The sequence below is a fragment of the Amblyraja radiata genome, chromosome 11 (assembly GCF_010909765.2).
Source record: "Amblyraja radiata isolate CabotCenter1 chromosome 11, sAmbRad1.1.pri, whole genome shotgun sequence".
NCBI classification, from domain to species: domain Eukaryota; kingdom Metazoa; phylum Chordata; class Chondrichthyes; order Rajiformes; family Rajidae; genus Amblyraja; species Amblyraja radiata.
The window spans coordinates 41,946,831-41,968,098 of NC_045966.1; the positions used below are offsets into that span (position 1 = coordinate 41,946,831).

The 21,268-nt window shown below is 40.4% G+C and overlaps 1 protein-coding gene across 17 annotated transcripts in view; it reads left to right on the top strand.

Moving 5' to 3' along the window:
* Nucleotides 1–20,902, top strand: part of LOC116978589 (protocadherin beta-15-like) — a 216,984-nt gene extending 196,082 nt beyond the window's left edge. For 14 of the 17 annotated variants that reach the window (XM_033029825.1, XM_033029826.1, XM_033029831.1 and 11 more), the window contains exons 4-6: nucleotides 2,948–3,058; nucleotides 13,636–13,735; nucleotides 17,099–20,902. In XM_033029825.1, coding sequence (XP_032885716.1) covers nucleotides 2,948–3,058; nucleotides 13,636–13,735; nucleotides 17,099–17,255 — 368 coding nt within the window. In that variant the 3' untranslated portion in view covers nucleotides 17,256–20,902. The remainder of the gene's footprint in view (nucleotides 1–2,947; nucleotides 3,059–13,635; nucleotides 13,736–17,098) is intronic. The other 3 variants (XM_033029838.1, XM_033029839.1, XM_033029840.1) reach the window with 3 other exon arrangements.
* Nucleotides 20,903–21,268: the final 366 nt, after the last annotated feature.

Sequence of the window (21,268 nt, forward strand, 5' to 3'; positions counted from 1 at the left end):
GAGCAGAATTAGGCTATTCCGTCCATCGTCTACTCTGCCATTCAATCATGGCTGATTTATCTTTCTCTCTCAACCTCATTCTCCTCCCCATAACCACTAACTCCCTTACTAATCAAGAATCTATCAATTTCCACCTTGAAAATGTCCATTGACATGGCCTCCATGGCCTTCTGTGGCAATGAGTTCCACATACTAAAGAAATTCCACGGACTAAAGAAATTGCTCCTCATCTCCTTTCTAAAGGTTTACTTCCTTTTATTCCGGGGCTATCAGTGGCTATCAGTATTTATTGCCCATCCATAATTAACCCTTAGCCACGAGGCTTTCTAAATCATTTTAAGGACATTTAATGGTCAGCCATTTTGTCGTGTGTCGTAGCTCACATGTTGATAAGAATCAATTAAGATGGCAGAATTCATAATTCAAGCAGACTATGTTTTTATGACAAATATGTTTAGTTTAATTATCACAATTACTGATGCCAACATTCCGTTTGTGATTTGCTGTGGAATCAAAGTGATACAGAACAGAAACAGGCCTTTTGATCGAACAAGTCTGTTCATAAAACATTCCAACCTACTCTGACACATTTTATAATGTGAATGGACACGAGAAACATTTCTATCTTCTCCATGTTAAATGCAAACAGTTCACTTATCTTGTTCGACATCCCAAGTCTCCCAATTGCCTAGATTTCAAAGCGACTTTAATATAAATATATATATTGTGCAACAGTCAAATCAATATTTTTATTACATGTCAGGTTATTCCAATAACTTATCGCCATACATCAACACTTGCTTTTATGCAACTCGAAATTTTCTCAAGCAAATGTGTGTGTTTGTGGAAAGTAGGCTGTAAAAAAACAGATGATTTAAATCATTCATACTCAAAGAAAAACAAAATCAGTTTTACAGGGCAATTGGAAACAGTACAAATGGAACAAACCGGGCTAGAATAGAAAATCAAATGATCCTGCAATATCCAGATTACTTTTCTGTTCAATTAAATTAACTGGCAAGATCAGGGCAAAGTGCCATCAAGCCCTGATTGAATTGAAAAAGCAGGGACTTAATGATTATTTAGGACAGGCGTAGCATGTCTATTTAGTCCAATTTAATTATTGACAGAATATAAATTGGCTCAGAATTTTGTACCAAATGACTGCACATTGCACAGCGCACAAAATACTTTGTGATGATAATATTGGCCTTTATCAAGTTACAAATTAATTAATTAGCTTCACTCTTCTCTCCAAATTTCACAGTCTTAGATTGATAGATGCGACCATTCTTATTGCCCACATTTTCCATGTTAATTTTTGCCTGTTCCCCCCATTTACAGGTTACTCCCTGCACTCACTATCTAACTAAAATTTCATAAAGCCATTCAGATTTCTGCATTCTTCCAGTCCTGGCCTCATTGCTTGGTTTAGCAGACCCTACGGCCCACCAAGTCCACGCTGGCCATCGATGTGCTTGGCACATGGATAGGTGTTGTTTAGAGATATCGGCTAAATGCAGGATGTTGGTCAGCATGGACAAGTTGGACCAAGGGGCCTGTTTCCACGCTGTATGACACTATGACTCTATGACTAAGTAGTGGAGGAAGCATGCTGTCGCGGTTGGGTTTGACAGGTGTAAGGAAGGCCTTTTTTACTGAGGACAATGAGTTTCTGAAACAGCTTGGCCAGACATTGTGGACGCACTGAAGAGATTAATGAGAAGATATCAGGGTTGGTGCTGTTGGAAGCTGAGATGAAATGAGTTGAAATACTAGTTTCTTCCATAATTACCTTTTCATACACATGATGCATGAGAGCTTAGCATTGAAGGCATTCAGTCCATCTTGCCTGCTGTTGGCTCATTTAAAGAACTATTCAGTGCTTTTCTTTTCCCTTTAGCACTGCAATTTTACCTTTTCAAATCCAATTCCCCATGTCCAGACACAAAGATGCTTTTGGCACATTGGCCTTCATCAGTCAGAGTATTGAGTTTAGAATGTGTAGGAAGGAACTGCAGATGCTGGTTTATACTGAAGATAGACCGGAGTATTTCAGCGGAGTGCTGGAGTAACTCACCAGGTCAGGCAGCATCTCTTGTGAACATGGATAGATGGCATTTCAGGTCAGGACCATTCTTTGGACTTTTCTCCAGTCTGAAGAAGGGTCCTGATCCGAAACGTCAATTTGAAGATAATTCCTGACCCATAATGTCACCTATCTATGTTCCCTGGGATGTTGCCTGACCTGATGAGTTACTCCAGCACTTTGTGCCTTTTTATTGTTGTAAACCAGCATCTGCAGTTCCCCGTTTCTTCATCTTTCTGTTTCCCCATATCCAATTAACTTCTGCGAGTGACTGTTGAATCTGTTTCCTGGATCAAAACAATTTGCCATATAGAAAGCAATCTACTAATTTTCCTCTTGTTGTTTGCCTTATCACATTGTGCCAACCGATCCTCCTACTTATCTAGTCTATGGTTCATTTGACTCACGGTTGTATTTCTGGAATTACCTTTAATGAAACTCTGTGATCAGTTGGCCAGAAGAGCGGTTGAAATGGGGTGGAATGAACAGGCTACCTTCCTTCAAGAGCGTGCACTGCTTAGCTGGTGTGCAGCCAGGATATGGATTGATCAAACCCACTCAACAGAGGTAGGCTGATTTGACTCTGCCGGAAAAGTCGCAGTGGGTTACCAATTATCATGTGCATTATATTCTCATTATTGCTTCAACCTTTCCACTTTTTTTGTTACAGTGCACTTTTTCCCTTTGAATTTGCTATGCTCATTCAAGGTTATTTTGGTCAATTATCATGATCCCATTCTTCAACAGGTGCTATTATTTCTGCATATTTTCGCAAGTTACTTAATTTCGCATTTATTTCCCTGATTTTCTTTATATTTCTCCGCACAACGTTTCCCGCTTCCATGTACCTTCCTTCAGCCGGTAGAGATGGGTGGACATTACCACGGACAGCTCCACGAATGCAGCTACAGATGACGCTAGGTGCACACGTACCAGGGACCTTGCGAAGTCAGTACCTATTCCCCCGAGGTGAGACCTTCAGCTGAGACTTGGAGAAGCCCGTCACTAGGGCTCTCCCTCCATTCTGCCTTTACTCAGTTATTACCTTACTTATTGACAAAAAAATTGTTACTGATAATAACTAATGCTGGCTTTTGCTCTTGGTCTCCTAGCAACTTTCCATGAAGTCTAAGTCCACAGGGACTATTCTGTCAATGTGTTCGATGTGCAAAGCTACTCCTGCTAACCACAGAGCTGTGTGTGGCTGCTGCTACCAACCATTTCTCAGTCTCATTATTTGCAACGTTTTCTTATTTCTTCCCCCGTTCTCCCAAAGGCACAGATGGTTCAGCCACACGACAACCCTTCCTTGGGGTTGATTTGGTGCCTGATCTTCATTTGGGAGTCAGTGGACTTTTGTAAACTTCCAGCCCTAATAATAATAATAATAATAATAATAATAATTGCTAAATGTTCGTGCTCAATCAGGGATGGTAACCCGCACAATGGTCATTACCATCTCATACATTCAATCAGACAGATTGTGATTGTAACGCACTAGCCCACCGCCCTCCATACAAGATCCGCTTACTTAATGCAAACTGGTGTTCTAACCAGGGCCTGTTGTGTTCTCTATGGCTCATTGTCTTTCTAGACATTGTGCAGAGCCATCGAGGAACTTTCTTTCCTTTTACTTATAATTGTGTGGTGTTTTCCACCTTATTGTACGTTCGTCCCATGCCTTTCCATTGTCTCGCTGTCAACCTGGAGCTGAACAATACGGTTTTTTTTCACGGTTTTGCCTTTAAAACGTGTTAACACCAGCTAAGGCCTGCAGAATGGGTGAGTTTTCCAATCCCTTGATAATGTACTGAAATCCTCCCCTTCTGATGAAACCCTCCTGCAGTGAACTGTTTAACCTATCCACCAAGGATGGTTCATTGCAGTGAGACTTTGGGGAAATTGAGAGGATCTATGTCACTCGATGCTGCCATTCAAAACCATGACAGAACACCCTCAAGCTTTGCTTGCAGATGACGCAACACATCACCGAGCAAAAAGATTTTGAGGGGATTAAATTGGTCAACGGTGGTACTGCAAAACATGCTGATAGTGAAACAACATGTTAACTTAGTTTAATTTAGTTTTAGTTTAGTTTGATTCATTATTGTCACGTCTACTGAGGTACAGTGAAAAGATTCAATGTGTGTACCATCCAGTGAGATAACGGCTATACATGATGACAAATATGCAGTCCACAGCACACAGAAAAAGGATAAAAGGGTACAGCATTCAGTGCAACATATAACTGCAAATCCCCTGTGGCATGCACCATGGTGTGTCCTCAAGGCACACCATCTACATGTATGTGGATGGTGCTCCTAGATGACATACAATGGAACATGCCAAATTACAGAGAATGGGTCTCAAGATTAATCCAACATCCTACTTATTTGATTTACCTCAGTGAGTAGAGGGAAAGGGTTTCAACCGGAGAGGTGGAGTGGTGGGAGGAGAGTTGGGGGAATTTTGTGTTCCCCTTTCATGTTTTCCATTCCAAATATAGTCGATGACATTTGCATGCTATCCAGTCAAAGAAAAGACAAAACATGATTACAATCAAATCATCCACAGTGCCAACTGAATGATAAAGTGTACAACATTCAGTGCATGATATAACAAGTCCGATAAAGACCGATTAAAGATAGTTCAAAGGTCTCCAATGAGGTAGTCAGGACTACTCTCTAGATAATGAGAGAACCATTCAGTTGCCTGATAACAGCTGGGAGGAAACTGTCCCTGAATTTGGAGGTATACTTTTTCAAACTTCTGTACAGTTCCCTGATGGGAGAGGCGAGAAGAGGGAGTGATCAGGGTGAGTGGTCCTTGATTATAATGGCGGTGTTGCTTAAGATGTCTAACTCCCTTTAGCATTTATTTTTTTCTTAGATTCAACCATCCTCTTATTACATCACTCTATAATTAGAACGAGCAGGGTTAGATTGCTTTTATTTTGATACTGATAAATATTCTAATTAGCTGGTAGCACTTCCGATTCATCATTTTAAAATGATGACTGATGAAACTTAATAAGCAATGGGAATAGTTCATCCCATGAGTAGCTACGACATTTGTATCCACATACAGCACACCCCTATTTTTTAGGAGCCTGCAAATTTCTAAAATGTATATATTTGATTTTAATGTTAAAGACCTCTGTGTACTTTACATGATTCTTAAGCACATTCATTCATCTCAGCCTTTCATTAGAAGTCTTTATTTTATTCACACTTAAAGAGCCACATGACACATTCCAAAATATGCTAACTTGTGAGTACGTAGGTCAAAAATAAAATTATACCTGGAGACAAAGGGTTGCTGCAAATTTTGAGGGTGAGTCCAAGGCATAGGTGTAAGGTGAGGGGGGAAAGATTTAATAGGAACCCTATGTAACCAGCTGCTGGAGGAGGTAGTTGAGACAGGTACTATCGCAACGTTTAAGAAACATTTAGACAAGTACATGGATAGGACAGATTTAGAGGGATATGGCCTAATGTGGCCAGGTGGGACTAGTGTAGATGGGACATGTTGGTAGGTGTGTGCAAGTTAGGCCGAAGGGCCTGTATCCATGCAATATTGCTCAATTACTCTATGAAAAGCATGAGGATAGACATGTATATTTGATCAAATAATTACACTAATCAACACTGTAACAATACAGTGAGTTGGACTAGAGTATGGCAGGCTTACAATGGATTGAAACATACTTCAGGCAAACTAAGTAATCTCGCCCCAATGGGATGGGGGTGGGGGGTGGGGAATGGAGTGCCCATTATAATTTGGACTCCATTTGATTAGAGAATGTACCTTTTACAAAACCGATTGGATGAGATAGGAGATTAAGGCTCAGTAGAATCGTAATGCTTGCATTTGCATTAAGAACATACAATGTATAATAAATCTATAAAAGAGATCAGAGAGAGTCAAGAGTGTTAAATTGTCATATGTGCTGATAATGGAACAATTACATTCTTACTTGCTGCAGTTTAACAGGACCGTAAATGCATAATGGTTAAAAAAAATGCAACTAATTAATAACGATAATACTAGGTAACCAAACCAAAATCCTTAGTGTAAAGCTGCACAGTCTATGGAAGTTCATAGTTGCTGAGGTTAGTGTTGTATAGTGTTCAAGAGTCTGATGGTTATTAGGAAGAAGCTATTCTTGAACCTGTGATCACGATTTTAAGGCTCCTGTACCTTCTGCCCAATGGTAGGAGGCAGGCATACTAAGGATAATAGTTGTAGAGATTTCTCTAAGTTCAGGTAACCTTTGCATTCCCTCTCTCCGTCCCTCCCCCAACTAGTCATCTTGCAAGTTTCACTGTTCGTATCCTTTCCCTATCACCTCTTCCACAACCAACAATGGAATATTGTGGGCTCCACCTTTCCTTGATCATCGTTGCTGGCTCTGATTTGTTCTGTAACTTTTCATACCTCTAGTTTCCCTCTCCCATGACTCTCAGACTGAAGAAGGGTCTTGAGCCAAAATGTCACCTATTCCTTTTCTCCAGAGATTCTGCCTGACCTGTTGAGTCACTCGACCATTTTGTGTCTTTATCTCCTCATACTGAGGATAGTGCATGACATTAACTACTAAAACAAACTAACATTGACAACCTATATGTGCCGAGTAGAAGGTGGGGAGCGACTTAACAAAAGTGCATAACATTATGTCAAGGCTAAATAACTTTGATAGGACAAAGGATATTCCCTTTGTGGGAAGATTAATAACTTGGGGCTAAGGGAAGATGAGTAATGTTTTCACCCAGAGTGTATTGGGTTCCAAAACTCATAGCCTGGAGGAGCAGACACCTTTAAGAAAGGGACACCTTTTTAGGGGTGGCATATTAGTGCTGCTGCCTTAGAACGCCAGAGACCCAGGTTTGATCCTGACTATGGGTGCTGTCGTTACGAAGTGTTTATGTTCTCCCTGTGACCATGTGGGTTTTCCCTGGGTGCTCCGATTACCTCACACACTCCAAAGACGTGCAGGTTTGTAGGTTAATTTGCTTCGGTTAAATTGTAAATTGTCCCTAGTGTGAAGGATAGTGTTTGTGTATGGGGTGATCACTTGTCAGCGTGGACTCGATGGGTCGAAGGGCTTGTTTCCATGTTGTATCACCAAACAAAGTGTAAATATTTGGATGAGCATGCACAAACCTACAAGAATACACACCAAGATCTGGTAAATGAAAACAGGGCCAAATGCTCTTTTGGGACCAACCAAAGGAATGTAGAATGGATTGCTTACGGTGCTAGGAATTCCTATAATGTGAGCATTAAAATCTATCAGACTCAGTGGTTAATCTTACAAGTACAGCCTGCACTTCCGTTTGCTGAAGAAGTTAAGTAAAATAATGAGGTAAATAAAAATAGACCAATGATCAGATGTTAAAATCCCTGCAATTTGTAACAAATTAAATGGAGAGACTGGTTTAGTTAAGTTCAGTTTAGAGATGCAGCATGGTAACAGGCCCTTCGGTCCAGAGTCCCAGCCAACCAGAGATCCCCGCACACTAACACTATCCTACACACATTGAGACAATTTACAATTTTATAGCAAGCCAATTAGACTACAAACCTATAGTCATTTGGAGTGTGGGAGAAAAACGGAGCTACCACGGTCATGGGGAGATCGTATAATCCTGACTACGGGTGCTGTCTGTATGTAGTATGTACATTCTCCCTGTGACCGTGTAGGTTTTCACTGGGTGTTGTGGTTTCCTCCCTGACTCCAATGACGTACAGGTTTGTAGGTTAATTGGCTTTGGTAAATATTGTTATGTCCCCAGTGAGGGTTAGTGCTAGTGTACGGGGATCGCTGGTCTGCGCGGACCCTGTGGGCCAAAGGGCCTGTTTCTGCGCAGTATCTCCAAACTAAACTAAAGTAAACACAATGTACAGATGGGGTAGAAAACTCTCATTATTTCCTCTTTTTATATACTGACCCACATTTCCATCAAACTCAGACAAATGAGCTATTTCATCCTGGCAATTGGTCAGGTCGTTCAGAAAACATTGGCAGCTCCCAGACTAGTATTCAGTACACTGAGTTTCCCACAGGAGTACAGCAGGGCTACATTAAACAACTCGGGTCAATCAGCTATACATTAACCTCTGTAAGAAAACACATCATCAGAAAAAACACCATCAGTGCCAAAATAAGTGAACTCATTGAGCATTGATGCAGTGCAATACACAAGCCTGTCTTTAAATAGGATACTCAATGTAGAATTAATTTTGGAAATGACAAGATGATTTAGGTCTGGTGAAGAGCTATCGACCTCTCAGTCTGACAAAGGATTTCAACCCAAAACTTCACCTATTCCATTTCTGAAGAAATGCTGTCTGACCCGCTGAGTTAACTCCAGCATTCTGTGTCATCTTCAGTGTAAACCAGCATCTGCAGTTCCTTCCTACACAACAAATCCTTCATTAGTTCATAAATCATAGGAGCAGAATTAGGTCAGTCAGCTCTTCCTCTCACCTGCTCCTACCTAATTCTAAGGGAATTACTGCCTGAATATCTCCAGATATTTTTGGGTTGGATAATGGTTTCAGCTGGTTAAATCTTTCACAGCAGAAATAATTCATAAATGAAGTAAAAGCTGCATTGTTGTCAAATTGAAAATAGCCTTCCAGTGATAGGTTGCAGATTACTCAAACAAAACAGTATTCCCTCAGAAAAATAAAACGTTATAACATCAATGGCGGCACAGTGACGCAGTGGTAGAGTTGCTGCCTTATGGCGCCAGAGACCTGGATTCGATCCTGTCTACAGATGCTGTCAGTACGTAGTTTGTACATTCTCCCTGTGACTGCATGGGCTTTCTCTGGGTGCTCCGGTTTCCTCCTACACTCCAAAGATGTACACGTTTGTAGGTTAATTGGCTTCTCTAAATTGTAAATTGTAAATTGTCCCTTGTGTGTAAAATATTGCTGATGTATGAGGTGATCACTGGTTGGCGTAGACTTGGGATGACAGGCTTATTTCCATGGAGTATCTCTAAAGTCTAAAGTAAAGTCAACACACTGTACAAACCAATGTTTGAAAGGGAAGTAAAAATGGAAAATGCGAAAAAGATCTCACTAGGTCAGGCAGTATCTAAGAGAAATAAGGTTAGATGTTTAGGTCATCCACCTTTCATTCAAACTGGAGAGATGAGAATACAAACTCAGTTTAAATTGCAGGGAGAGAGATGGGTGGAGAGAACAAGAGGGAATATATGTGATAAGGCAATAAGCAAGATTGTCCAGAAGATTTTTTTGGAAGGTCAACTTGAAAGGGATTTTTTCACAGAAAAATATGATAGATATGTGGAGGGCTTTCTCACAAGAAAACAAACTAGCTAAAATAATAATTTAAAATTCAAAGTTGATAGAAGTTTATTCCACAAGGTTATAAAAGGATATTCACCCAAGAAAGCTAAATGGAGTTTAGCTTCGTATGATCTCATCGACAAACTAGAAAGATTGAAAGGACTGTGCCAGCATATCAATGTGGTCTTTGTGGATAGGCTCCATTTATAGGACAAGCCAGGACAGGCATAATTGAAAAGAAAGAGAAGAATAGGATTTTATCTATTCCCCTAACATGTGGGGGCTGGACTATTACACTAAGGGAAACATTCCAGCATCAATTGATCGACATTAATGGAGGGGATTCATTAAAGTTAGTAAATGTTCTTTGTAAATCTGGTACCATGAATCCACTCTTTGTTTACCGGATGATGTTCTTTCTGAAACTGAACCAGTAAAATATTCAGGAGGAATCAATCCATGCTTGAATTGGTAGCATTACTAACTCTGAATCAATTTGATTCCTAGTCCAGGGCATGGGCGCATCATTTAAGTTGGCATTCCAGTGCAAGGTTAAGAAATTGCTAATTTGTTTTAGGTGCCATTCTTAAGATAAAGTATTAAAAGTGTTCAGGTAAACATTAAGTTAATGTCATCCCTTATTGTATGCAGTAAATGCACAATATAGTATTATTTCTTCATTGATCTGCACTTCTGAAATTCAATTCCTTTGACGTATGAATTCAGAAATGAGGATCGATCAGCAAACAAATTGTATGTTTAGTGCAAACAACAGAGGATACATTTTTACCTCTAGAAAAGGCAAAAAGTGTTGGAGTAACTCAGCATGTCTGGCAGCATCTCGAGAGGACATAGATAGGTGACATTTCAGGCCGGGACCCTTCTTCAGATTGAGTCTGAAGAAAGGTCTAAACCTGAAACGTCGCTTTTCCTGAGATGATGTCTGTCCCGCTGAGTTATTCCAGCACTTTGTGTCTTTATTTGTAAACCAGCATCCACAGTTCCTCGTATCTATATTTTTACCCCATTTGGAGACATGAAGTGAATTTTGCCAGCTGTCTCAGCCAAGTATTACACCCTCTATCACCGCTGCACAAAAATAATTATCTGGCTAACCATCTCATTGCTCTTTGTGGGATATTGTTATGTGCAAAATGGCTGCTCCATTTGCCTCTGTTCCAACAGTGACTGTGACTCAATGTTCGCTTTGCAATGCTTGTGAAAAGAAACGTGATGAGGTACTTTGTAAGTGGAAGTTCTTTCTTTTTCTTTCCTTAGCCCAGGAACGACGGTGAAATGTAGAACTTCAACTATTGTTCTGGTGGAAGCAAACAACCTTCTTAGCAGGGACCTTCTGCTCTGAGCTATAAATGCATGTTTGAGAGTCTATCTGTTTTCTAACCCAATGGGGGAAATTAGAAGGTGCAAATATTCTCGTTCTAGCAAATGTTTAGGTTCATGGATGGAGTCACAAAAGCACAAGTACAAACGAATAAAGGAATATTTTGTCATGATGCATGAAATTGGTTGGCAATTCCCCCTCGATGAGTTAAACGAAGACCGTTGACAGTTTACACTTAGCTTCCCCTATTCCTGTTCTCGGAGATGACCCCACCCAATCCCTCCCCAACCCACTTGTTGCTTGGGTATTCACAAGACATTTCTTCACAGACATTAGTATGTCTTGCATGTCTCAGTTGCATGTTATTGCAGATAATGTTATTAATGTTTTTTTAGTTTAAACACTTTGATGGATTGCTTCATTTAGTGACTCTCCAACACAACAATGCTGTGAATATTTTGCACCCAATTCCACCGAAATGTCTCAAAGTATCATCATTCATTATGTGAGAGCACTTTACAGTGGCAGTATATCCCAAATGACATCTGCATTCCTACATCTCCAAGCTATGAAAATTTCATGTTTTTAGAACTATGTTTTGTTATGACCTTATCATTATTTTATGGAAGTTTTTAGTGTTTGCCTTCCATTGCATATATATTTCTGCCCTTGACTTAAACTCTGCAGGGACTCATTGCCCCCAATTGCTTTGTGAATCATAAATGTTCTTGTGAAGATTTTTTCTTCTCTCTCTGATGAAATCCAATCTTGCCCAACAGAACAGGGCAAATGTCTGATTGGATTTGTTCCACGAATGCATTCACACACAGATCACCCAAATGGACTTTAAACATTCATAACAGACCAGAGAGGATACATCACTGTAGTTTGGATTCCATTAAACGTACCAGAGTGTATCCTCAATAATGCACTTTTAATGTCACTACCCCAGAGCACAGTGAGCAAGAGGAGGGCAAAAATGGAAAAATATATAAAAGATATCAGATGTCTCATTGCTTATGTGTCATAAATCACATGTATCTGAGTAAGTGTCCATGTGTCGCTATTTTTAATCATACAGTATATATAAAAAAACATTGAATTTCCTCATTAACATCCAGCTTAAAGTTCCTCAAGTCGACAAGCTCAAGATGAAGAATACAAAAAAAAGACACAGTCCTGGAGTAACTCAACGGGTCAGGCTGAGGAAAATGTGAACAGGTGGTATTTAGAGATGGAACCCTTCTCGAAACGTCACCGATCCATGTTCTCCAGAGATGCTGGCTAACCCGCTGAGTTACTCCAGTACTTTGTCTTTTTCTTTGCAAACCAGCACCTGCAGTTCCTTGGGTCTGCATTGAGAATACATTCCAATATCCACAGCTATTCACCCTGAAGCTCCAAACTTGTCTCTAACTCTTTCCTAACCTCATCCATTATCTCTAAAGGTTAAGTTGCAGTCCTGACATTGTTCACTCTGCACTTTAGCTTCAGATCCCATTGCAAAAACACAATTATTCAATTTAGTGATATTTTAGTGTCACATGTACCACTACTTTGTTTTACATACAACCTAGTAACATCATATAGCAGACCTCACCTAGGCAGTGCACCGGAATTGCCATGTTTTGGTATCAATAACCTTACAAAAGTTCACTGAACAGTCCTACATACTGCCTGCCGTTGCACGTGGTAGCAGGCCACCCCCCCTGCCCCCTCCCTGCCAGGTCGACCATCATTCTCGGTGCGCTGCCCCCACCACCCCCGTTGGGTCCCCCCTCGTTCTCCATGCACTAATAGAGACAGAGACATTGGCCTTCCTCTAGAATCCTCCCAACAAATTCCCCAAATTCTCCTCATGGTTCACCATCAAGAAATCTGTCAAAATTCAAAACCAACCACGACAGCATGTTACCTCCAGGAGTTAGTCTTAGTCAAACGGCGTAAAAAACAGGACCTTCGGCCCAACTTGCCCACGCTGAACAAGATGCCCCATCTACACTAGTCCATCTGCCTGCACTTGGCCCATATCCCTCTAAACCTATCCTATCCATGCATCTGAACATTCTAAACTTCTAACTTCTAAACATGAACACTGTCCCCCGAATCAGACCAGATAAACCAAATGGCCTATTTTTCTCATGTTCATAAGTTATGGAAGTAGCATTAGGCCATTCGGCCTATCAGGTCTACTGCACCATTCAATCATGGCTGATCTATGTTTCCCACTCAACCGCATTCTCCTGCCTCCTCCCCATAACCCCCGACACGTGTACTAATCAAGAATCTGTGAATCTCCGCCTTAAAAATATCCATTGACCTGGCCTCCACAGCCTTCTGTGGCAATTAATTCCACAGATTTCAGAATAATCAGAATCAGAATCAGAATACATTTATTGGTTAAGTATGTATACATACAAAGAATTTGACTTGATGCTTTGTTCGCACATGGTAAAAACACGATATACAGCAGACAATTAAAAATCCCACCCTCTAAAGAAATGTCTCCTCATCTCCTCTCTAAATGTACATCCTTTTATTCTAAGGCTATGGCCTCTGGGTCTACACTCGCTCGTGACATGACTCTAGACTCTGAGACTCTAACGTGTGGCAAATTTTCAACGAAATTTTCCAAGATTTGATATCTCTGGTTATGACTGATTATTCTGTCCGCTATCTTCTGCTGTCTATTTAGCGTCCTTTGATGTTTGTTTCAGTGTTAAGATTTTATATGGATGGATTTAACCATTGTTTTATCGTTGTTGCTGTGATTGTGTCATGTGTGTCTCAATTATCGAGTGAATCAAATGCACTCCTAAGTGTAGATTCATTGAACATGGGAGGTCTTAACTTGACATATCTTTTGTGATCTTCCTTACAGACCCTCTTACGCCAGGAGCACGTATCAGTAATTCAAGCGTGGAGTTCAGTGCGTTCCCTGTTGGCAGCCACCACGGTCCTTGGGCTGCAAACCAGACACGGTAACAACTACACTTGAATTCCTGATATGTGCTACCACGCGTGCCTGGAGCAAAAGATTTATTGCACTAACCCAATGCACAATGCATTAAAATAATTCTGCCTGTATATCAGTGTGATCGCTTAACTGACATTGCTATCCGATTATGCATTAATCCATTTGAAATAACAAGGTTAATGCTGTTATTAAAATAGTGCAATTATTAAATGTTAATACATCCAAATAGGTTTAAGGCCAAATAAACCTTAAATACTTTTTTATTAATTATTTTGAAATTATTAATTGCTATGAAGAGCCAGACCTTATTCTTACTCCAGGGTGGAACTAATATCAAGTTGGGAAATGTATTATCCAGTGTACAGTTGAATGGCTGGGGCAAGAATGACTCCAGATCCAATCCCTTGTCAGTTCTGAGTCACTTTAAGTAGCAAGAGAGATGCTCCCCTTTATAGAGTGAAAACCATCTCAGGTTTTCATCAATGGTAATTTTCTCGTGGCCAATATGCTTACATAATCGCTGTGGATGAAAATTATTTTTTGTTAACATCCTCACGGTCAAAACCTCTCACCATTCATCATCTATATCCACATTAGAATAATTGAGTCATACAGCATGAAAACGGGCCCTTCCACCCAATTCGCCCATGCTGACCAAGATGCCCCATCTAAGTCCACATTTGGTCCATATCCCTTAAAAACCTTTTTTATTAATGTACCTGTCTGGGCGGAACAGTGGCACTGTGGTAGAGTTGCTGCCTTACAGTGCCAGAGACCTGGGTTTGATTCTGACTACAGGTGCTATCTGTCCTGAGTTTGTATGTTCTCCCAGTGACCACATGGGTTTTCTCCTGTTTCCTTCCACACCTACAGGTTTGGAGGTTAATTGGCTTCTGTAAATTGTAAATTGTCCCTAGTGTGTAAGATATTGCTCATATACGAGTTGATTGCTGGTCATCGTAGGAATGGTTAGTTGTAAGGCCTGTTTCTATGCTCTCTCTCTAAAAGTTTAAAAGTCTGTTAAATGCTGTTATTGTTCCTGCCTCAATAAACTCCTCCAGTAGTTGTTCCATGTACCATCAGCCTATAGCCCATATTTGATCTGTAGCCCATTAGCCAACGTTTGACACATATCCCTCGAAATCTTTCATATCCATGTGCAAATGTATTTTAACTGCTGTTATTGTACCTTCCGCACAACCGCACTGCTCCTGACAGTTCATTCCATATGCCATTTATATAGGTAGTTGACACAGGTACATTTGCAATGTTTAATAAACATTTAGATAGGTACATGGATAGGACAGATTGGAGGGATATGGGCCAAATGCAGGCAGGTAGGACTCGTGTAGATGGGTCATGTTGGTCGGCGTGGGAGGTTGGGCCAAATGACCTGTTTCCACGCTGTATAACTCTATGACTCTACCCACCCATTGCTACCTCCCAATCTCCATTGTTCTGGTTAACTGAATCTCTACTGCTATGTTAATTGACAGCAGCAACTCAGCTTTAGAAAGGGATCAGATCTGGATCAAAGCCTTGTCAGATGCATTGTTGCCTTAAACGTTTGTTTCCTGTACTGTTGAAGAGCACACCACAGATGAAGAACGTTTCCTCCCAAATCTGCTCAAGAAGAACTAGCCAGGAAATCCTTATGTGTAACTTTCTTTATTGCTGCGTGTGTCTAATTTCTGACAAAACGTGTTTTTTAATGAATAGCTATCATGCTTTGAATAATAATCTCGCAGCAGTGCACAGCGTTACACCAGGTTTCTGTCGATTCAAAGCTTTTGCAAACTCTGAAGTTTAGCAGGGCAAAATAAATTACACTTTGTTTGATAATCTGGAAGAGAGTAATGTTTCATTGAACTGAGCAGATTAATATTCAGGATACCTACCCTTGACCCACTTCAAAAATGATGAAATTATGAAAATAATGTGTTACCAATCCATGTTTAGTTGGTATGAATATTGATTTCCCTAACTTCAAGTAGCCTTGCATTCCCTCCCTCTCCATCACTCCCCCACCCTAGTCGTCCTACTAATTTCACTGTCGTCCTGCTTAGTTTCAATGTTTGTATCCACTCATTATCACCTTCTCCACAGCCAACAATGGACCGTTGTGGGCTCCACCTGGCTGGCTTTGATTTGTTCTTTGCATACCTTTCATTCATTTGTTCTTTGTACCTTTTCATATCTCAAGTTTCCCTCTCCCCGACTCTCAGTCTGAGGAAGGGTCTCAACTTGAAGTGTCACCTATTCCTTTTCTCCAGAGATGCTGCCTGACCTGCTGAGTTACTCCAGCAATTTGTGTCTATCTTCAGTGTAAACCAGCTTCTGCAGTTCCTTCCTGCACCCTTATTATACCTAAATTGGTTTTATGATTAAAATTCATAATAGCCAATTTTTATTGAAAGCTTTGACAAATCAGTACAGAATATTGGTTGTGTTGCGCTGAACACAGTTGGTGCAGATAACGCTTTCAGACTGCTGTACAAAAAACAATACATTACAGATCATTTTTAAAACCATGCTCTTTCTTGGCATTATGAATGAAGTTCTGTGTTGTAAGTATGGATGCATGTATGGATTGTGCTTCATTGACTCTTTGTGGGAATTTCATTTGTTCCAGCTACTTAAAATGTGATGAACAGGAATCATCAGAAACATGCCATTAATTTACAGAGTTCAAAGCCATTCTAACCCCCACCCCCACCCCAAGATGTGCACTTGTATGAACTCTAAGAACCCTTTAAAATATCAGCCCACATGGCGAAAATTTATCTCTCAGTCAACTTCCACTAAAGCGATACTATCTATAATTATGCCATTGTTGATTGTGGGATCTTCCCATGCAGAACCTTGGCTGTTGCCTTCCCCAAGTTGTAACCATGAACCTGCTCCCGAAGCCTTTTTGAGGCGGTACACACTCAAGCCTTTCCTTGACACATTTGATCAGGAGAATATATTTTCGCCGCAGCTATTTACGATTATGCAACATTATGGAAACAGGTCTTTTTCTCCACCACTTTACAGGAGCACATTGATGGTAGTAACATCTCAGCCACAAGGTGCAGACACAGATTGCTTTACTTTAAACTAAAATAGACTAAAGTATCTCATTTTCCAGCAAAATTGCATCTGTTTAGGAAAGGGTGTCATATTGATGAAAGCACGTTTGGTTCTTCTCAATCCATTGTCGTTCTAACTTCAGGCTTGGCACACGGAGAAAGTAACAAACGGAATACTAATGCTAATGGAGCTACAGAGAAATGTGCCTCAGGCTGTTCATACTGAGTACACTGAGGATGATAGCACTGGGAACAACAACTAACTTTGTATGTAATACCCCCCTCCCCCATTTTAGAGATTGTGGAAGCGTCGCCGATTCGGGCACCCGGAGACCAGAGTTGGACACCGAGACTGGCGGTGAAATTCACCGCTCACCGCCAAGCAGCCGACTACCTACACAACGTCTACATTCCAGGGACCACCACCACGCTCTCCGGCAAATCAACGACTGAGCGGGAAGGGAAGAAATCCTTCATTACCTTTGGGAAGAAGAAAAAGAGTGGTAAATGAAGCAAAGAGGAACGGGAGTAAAATTTCAATAATAGTGGGAGTCGTAAAATGGGGCTGCATGACAGAAGCACGTCTTTCTACGAAAAATACTAAATGTCACTTAAAAAAAACTCAGCTGCACTAAGTATTAGTTTGAAAGGGAATGTTTTAAAGAAATTGATTTTCAACGATAATGATCAAAATTCCTTGGAATCCTGAGGTTGAGCAGGTATTACAAAGGAGAGATGGCATCTCATGTTAAACAATTGCTCAGTTATATAAGATGGACTAGGCTGCATGAAGATATTAGGCATTGGGATTACATGGTATTTACCCCTTGCCAACTCAGAATTAAAGACAGCCAGATCCAGTTTGAAAAGCTAATTCTTGGTATTACCATCACATGGAACCTGGTGCTTTACTCCCAACATCCTGTCCCCCTTATCCCTACCCTCCCCTCTCCTCTCGCTTTGTCCCTTTCTTCCAATATCCTTCCCTCCGGCTTTACATTTCACTATACTCCTTATCTGACACCCTATTCTCTCTATTTCATCTCTTGCCAACTGCCTATCAAGCCCCCATTGTATCCACCCATCACTTGCCGGGCTTTGTACTGCCTCGACCTCATTTTCGGCTTCCTCTCTCCTGCTACAATCAGTCTGAAGAAGGATTCTGACCCGAAATATCACCTATCCATGCCCTGCAGAGATACTGCCTGACCGTTCAGTTACTCCAGGACATTGTGCTTTCTCTTTGTCAGTGATTTTGCTTTCTTTTCATGGGCACCCAGGAAGAAAAGCATTTGATACTAAGACAATGATATTGACTTTTATCAGTCTCAGGCACTGACTTGGTCAAGGGCTCCTTCCAGGCACGGGGTGCTAAGGGCCTTATCTTCATTGCTCACATAATAAGCATCCCAAATTCATTTCTGTTCCAATGATTAATAAAGGAAATTATTTCACGGTTTTCACTTTCTGGAGATAAGGGGAAAAGCATACACCATGAATCCATTCAGATACTTGAATGACAGCAATCAGAGGACAGATAGAAGTAGATTCCCCTGGGCTGTCAGATAAGCCACATTAACAGGACCACCAACACACACCATCTTACTCTATCTTAAATAAATTTTCATCAGCCAAGAGGGAAATATTCCATAAAACCATTTGGCTCATCAAGTCTGTGCCACCATCCAATCATGGCAGATCTATTATTCCCTCTCAACCCCATTTTCCTACCTTCTCACCCTACCCTTTAACACCCTAGCCAATCAAGAACCTATCAATATAACGTTTAAAAATAACCATTGACTTGGCCTCCACAACTGTCTGTGGCAATTAATTTCACAGATTCGCCACCCTCTGGGGAAATAAATTCCTTCCCATCTCCATTCTAAAGGAAGGTCCGTTAGTTCTGAGGCTGTGCCCTCTGGTCCAAACTATCTAGACTCCCGAGAAACCTCCCAATATTCCATCTTACATCACTGAGAAATTGTGCCTGTCCTGGAGAAAGAATATGTCAAAATTTAATCCCCAATTATGGAGGGATACGATGGAAACATTTAAAAAGAACATTCCCTTCTTCAAACAGCTGTTACACAAACGTTAGCAGCCGCTATTTCAAGTCCATTCAAACATTCATTGTCTTGTGTCTCCATTTATTCAATCAAAACTGTCACACAGCCTTAACATAGATTAAGGAACACGTTAAGAGTCCATTTCCTCATTGTGCATGTGTGTCATTACTGAGGGTTATCGCAAGCATTGCATTTTGTGTAAAATATTCACTGTTTAACACCCTACATTTAGCTTTAGGATGGGTGAGAACAGATCAGAAAAGAGGAAAAATAAGCAAATGAGGAAATAGTTGATGCCAGTTTTCTACATTTAGTTTCGCCAGATGTCTTTTAGAACTGGCAGATGAACATTGACAACATAAGAACCCTGAAACTGTCCGTCTCACTTTTGGAAGCTGATATAATGGTGTAGAGTGATGAAGAGTGTGGGTATTCTCAAGGTAATAGTGTATGTGCCCTGTATAGAGCTGTAACAGAGTCATAACAATGCAAGCTTTCAGAGGGGAATGATAGACAGTGAAGAAGGAGGAAGAAAAAGTATAAAATACCAAAAAAAAAAGTTTATATATAGGGCTATGGTTGCCACCTTACCAAGGAGCCAAATCGGACAAGGAGGGTCGGATCTGTTGGAGCGTGTAGTGGGATCATGGCTTGAGTTCTCAGGTACTGTACATTTTGCTGAAACCTAAAATGAATTCCCCACGGGGCAGGGACGAAAGTAAAGACAAAACATTTATTATCTGGACCGTAGTTTACAAATTTCTAGATTGCCTCTTCGGAATTGTTTTAGATTTTGTCCGAACACTGTAAAATGAATGACCATCTCCTACACACCCCCAGTTTTTATTTCCATGCAGTCACCGGAAGTAAAGTTTGAGAAGGATGCATAATAGGCAACTAAATATGGGACTAGTGGTGTACTTCCTGCCATTACTGTCAGTTGAACTCAGCATGGACAGTAATCAGAGTTGTAAAGAATCTCATTACATTGGTGAAGGACAATCATCCAGGCTCCAGTCTGCAATCTAGGAACCGGTACTGGGAAGCATATTGGAAGAGTAGTCATGAGAAAGGCTATTCATATTTGAAGAGCAGTCATGGGAAAGGTACAGGTTCTGGTGTAAGGGCCGTGCACCTGAAAACCTGACTCTGTTCCTCTCTCCTCAGATGCAGCCTGACTCTCTCAGTATTAGTTGACATTACATCTATCCACCATCTGCAGTTTTATTGCTTTTCAAGATATGGAAGGCTTGTCTACGCCCAGAAACCTATGCAGTCAGAGTCAGTGCCTTCAGGAGTAAAGAAAGGGTTGTAGAAATTGGGAGAAGGGAAAGAAAATGGTTTGTCCAGTTTAATTCCCAGATAGGTGGCAACCATGATGTTGTTCAGAGACTTAGAATATTTAGAAACTAAGTCTTGTCATTTAACTTTTGTTTTACACTAGCGATAACCCTATAACATATTTTCTCTTATGACTGGAGCAATCAGCCATAGCTTTGAGAAGAAAAGCCTTGGCAACCAGTAAGTAGTCTATAGCTGTTATAATATTTAGGCATGCTGAATGTGTCCTGTGATTAACAAATATGAATATATCCATATACTAGTATCTGTCCTATTTCTTAGGAGAAAAAAAAGACTGAATTAGATCTGGAGACATTGTGAATCTCTTTGTAGTTTCTTCGATGTTTTTTGCTAAAACTCGTTTTATTACAATTATACTGTGTGATGTTGTAGACTTCTTATAACACTGCTTTCTATGTACAATATTCTTACATTAGTCAAACATGAAAGTGGTAGATCCTTTCTTATGATGTTCATATTCGACCTTTGCGATTTGCTTGCAATTTTTGACATCAGTATAATAGCCAGTTTAACACTGAGTGAGTATATTGTGCCCTGTATTTTAATTCTGAACTAAATTGCTGTAATTCTCATGATACAGTCTTGGTTTTCTTCAATTGCATTGGATTATATTAGTAATGTTTTGCTCTACATTCAGTCTTTCCAATAAAATTATTTCTTTTAATCCAACCAAATTGTTTGTGTTGTGGTTTGTAGAGGGCATTCGTCAATAGAAATGTATTTATGTGACCATACTGAGACATACAATACAAGGAGAATTAGGGCAGGGAAAGACTGTACCTTATGCTAAAACTTGATTTCCCTACTCTGATTAAAAGAAAAGATCAAAGAGCGGAGCAAGATGTTCCACTCCTGCAAAATCCAATGGACTAACGTGTAGTACGCAGCGGAGCGTAACTTCCGCCATTTCAGTAAACCCGACCCGATTTCAGTTATGCCTCTCGCAGTGTAATGAGCGTTGCGGGGGAACAGTTTGTGTGTTTTTAAATGTTTTAAATGTTTTTTTAATTTTTCTTTTTAAATGCAGTAAACCCT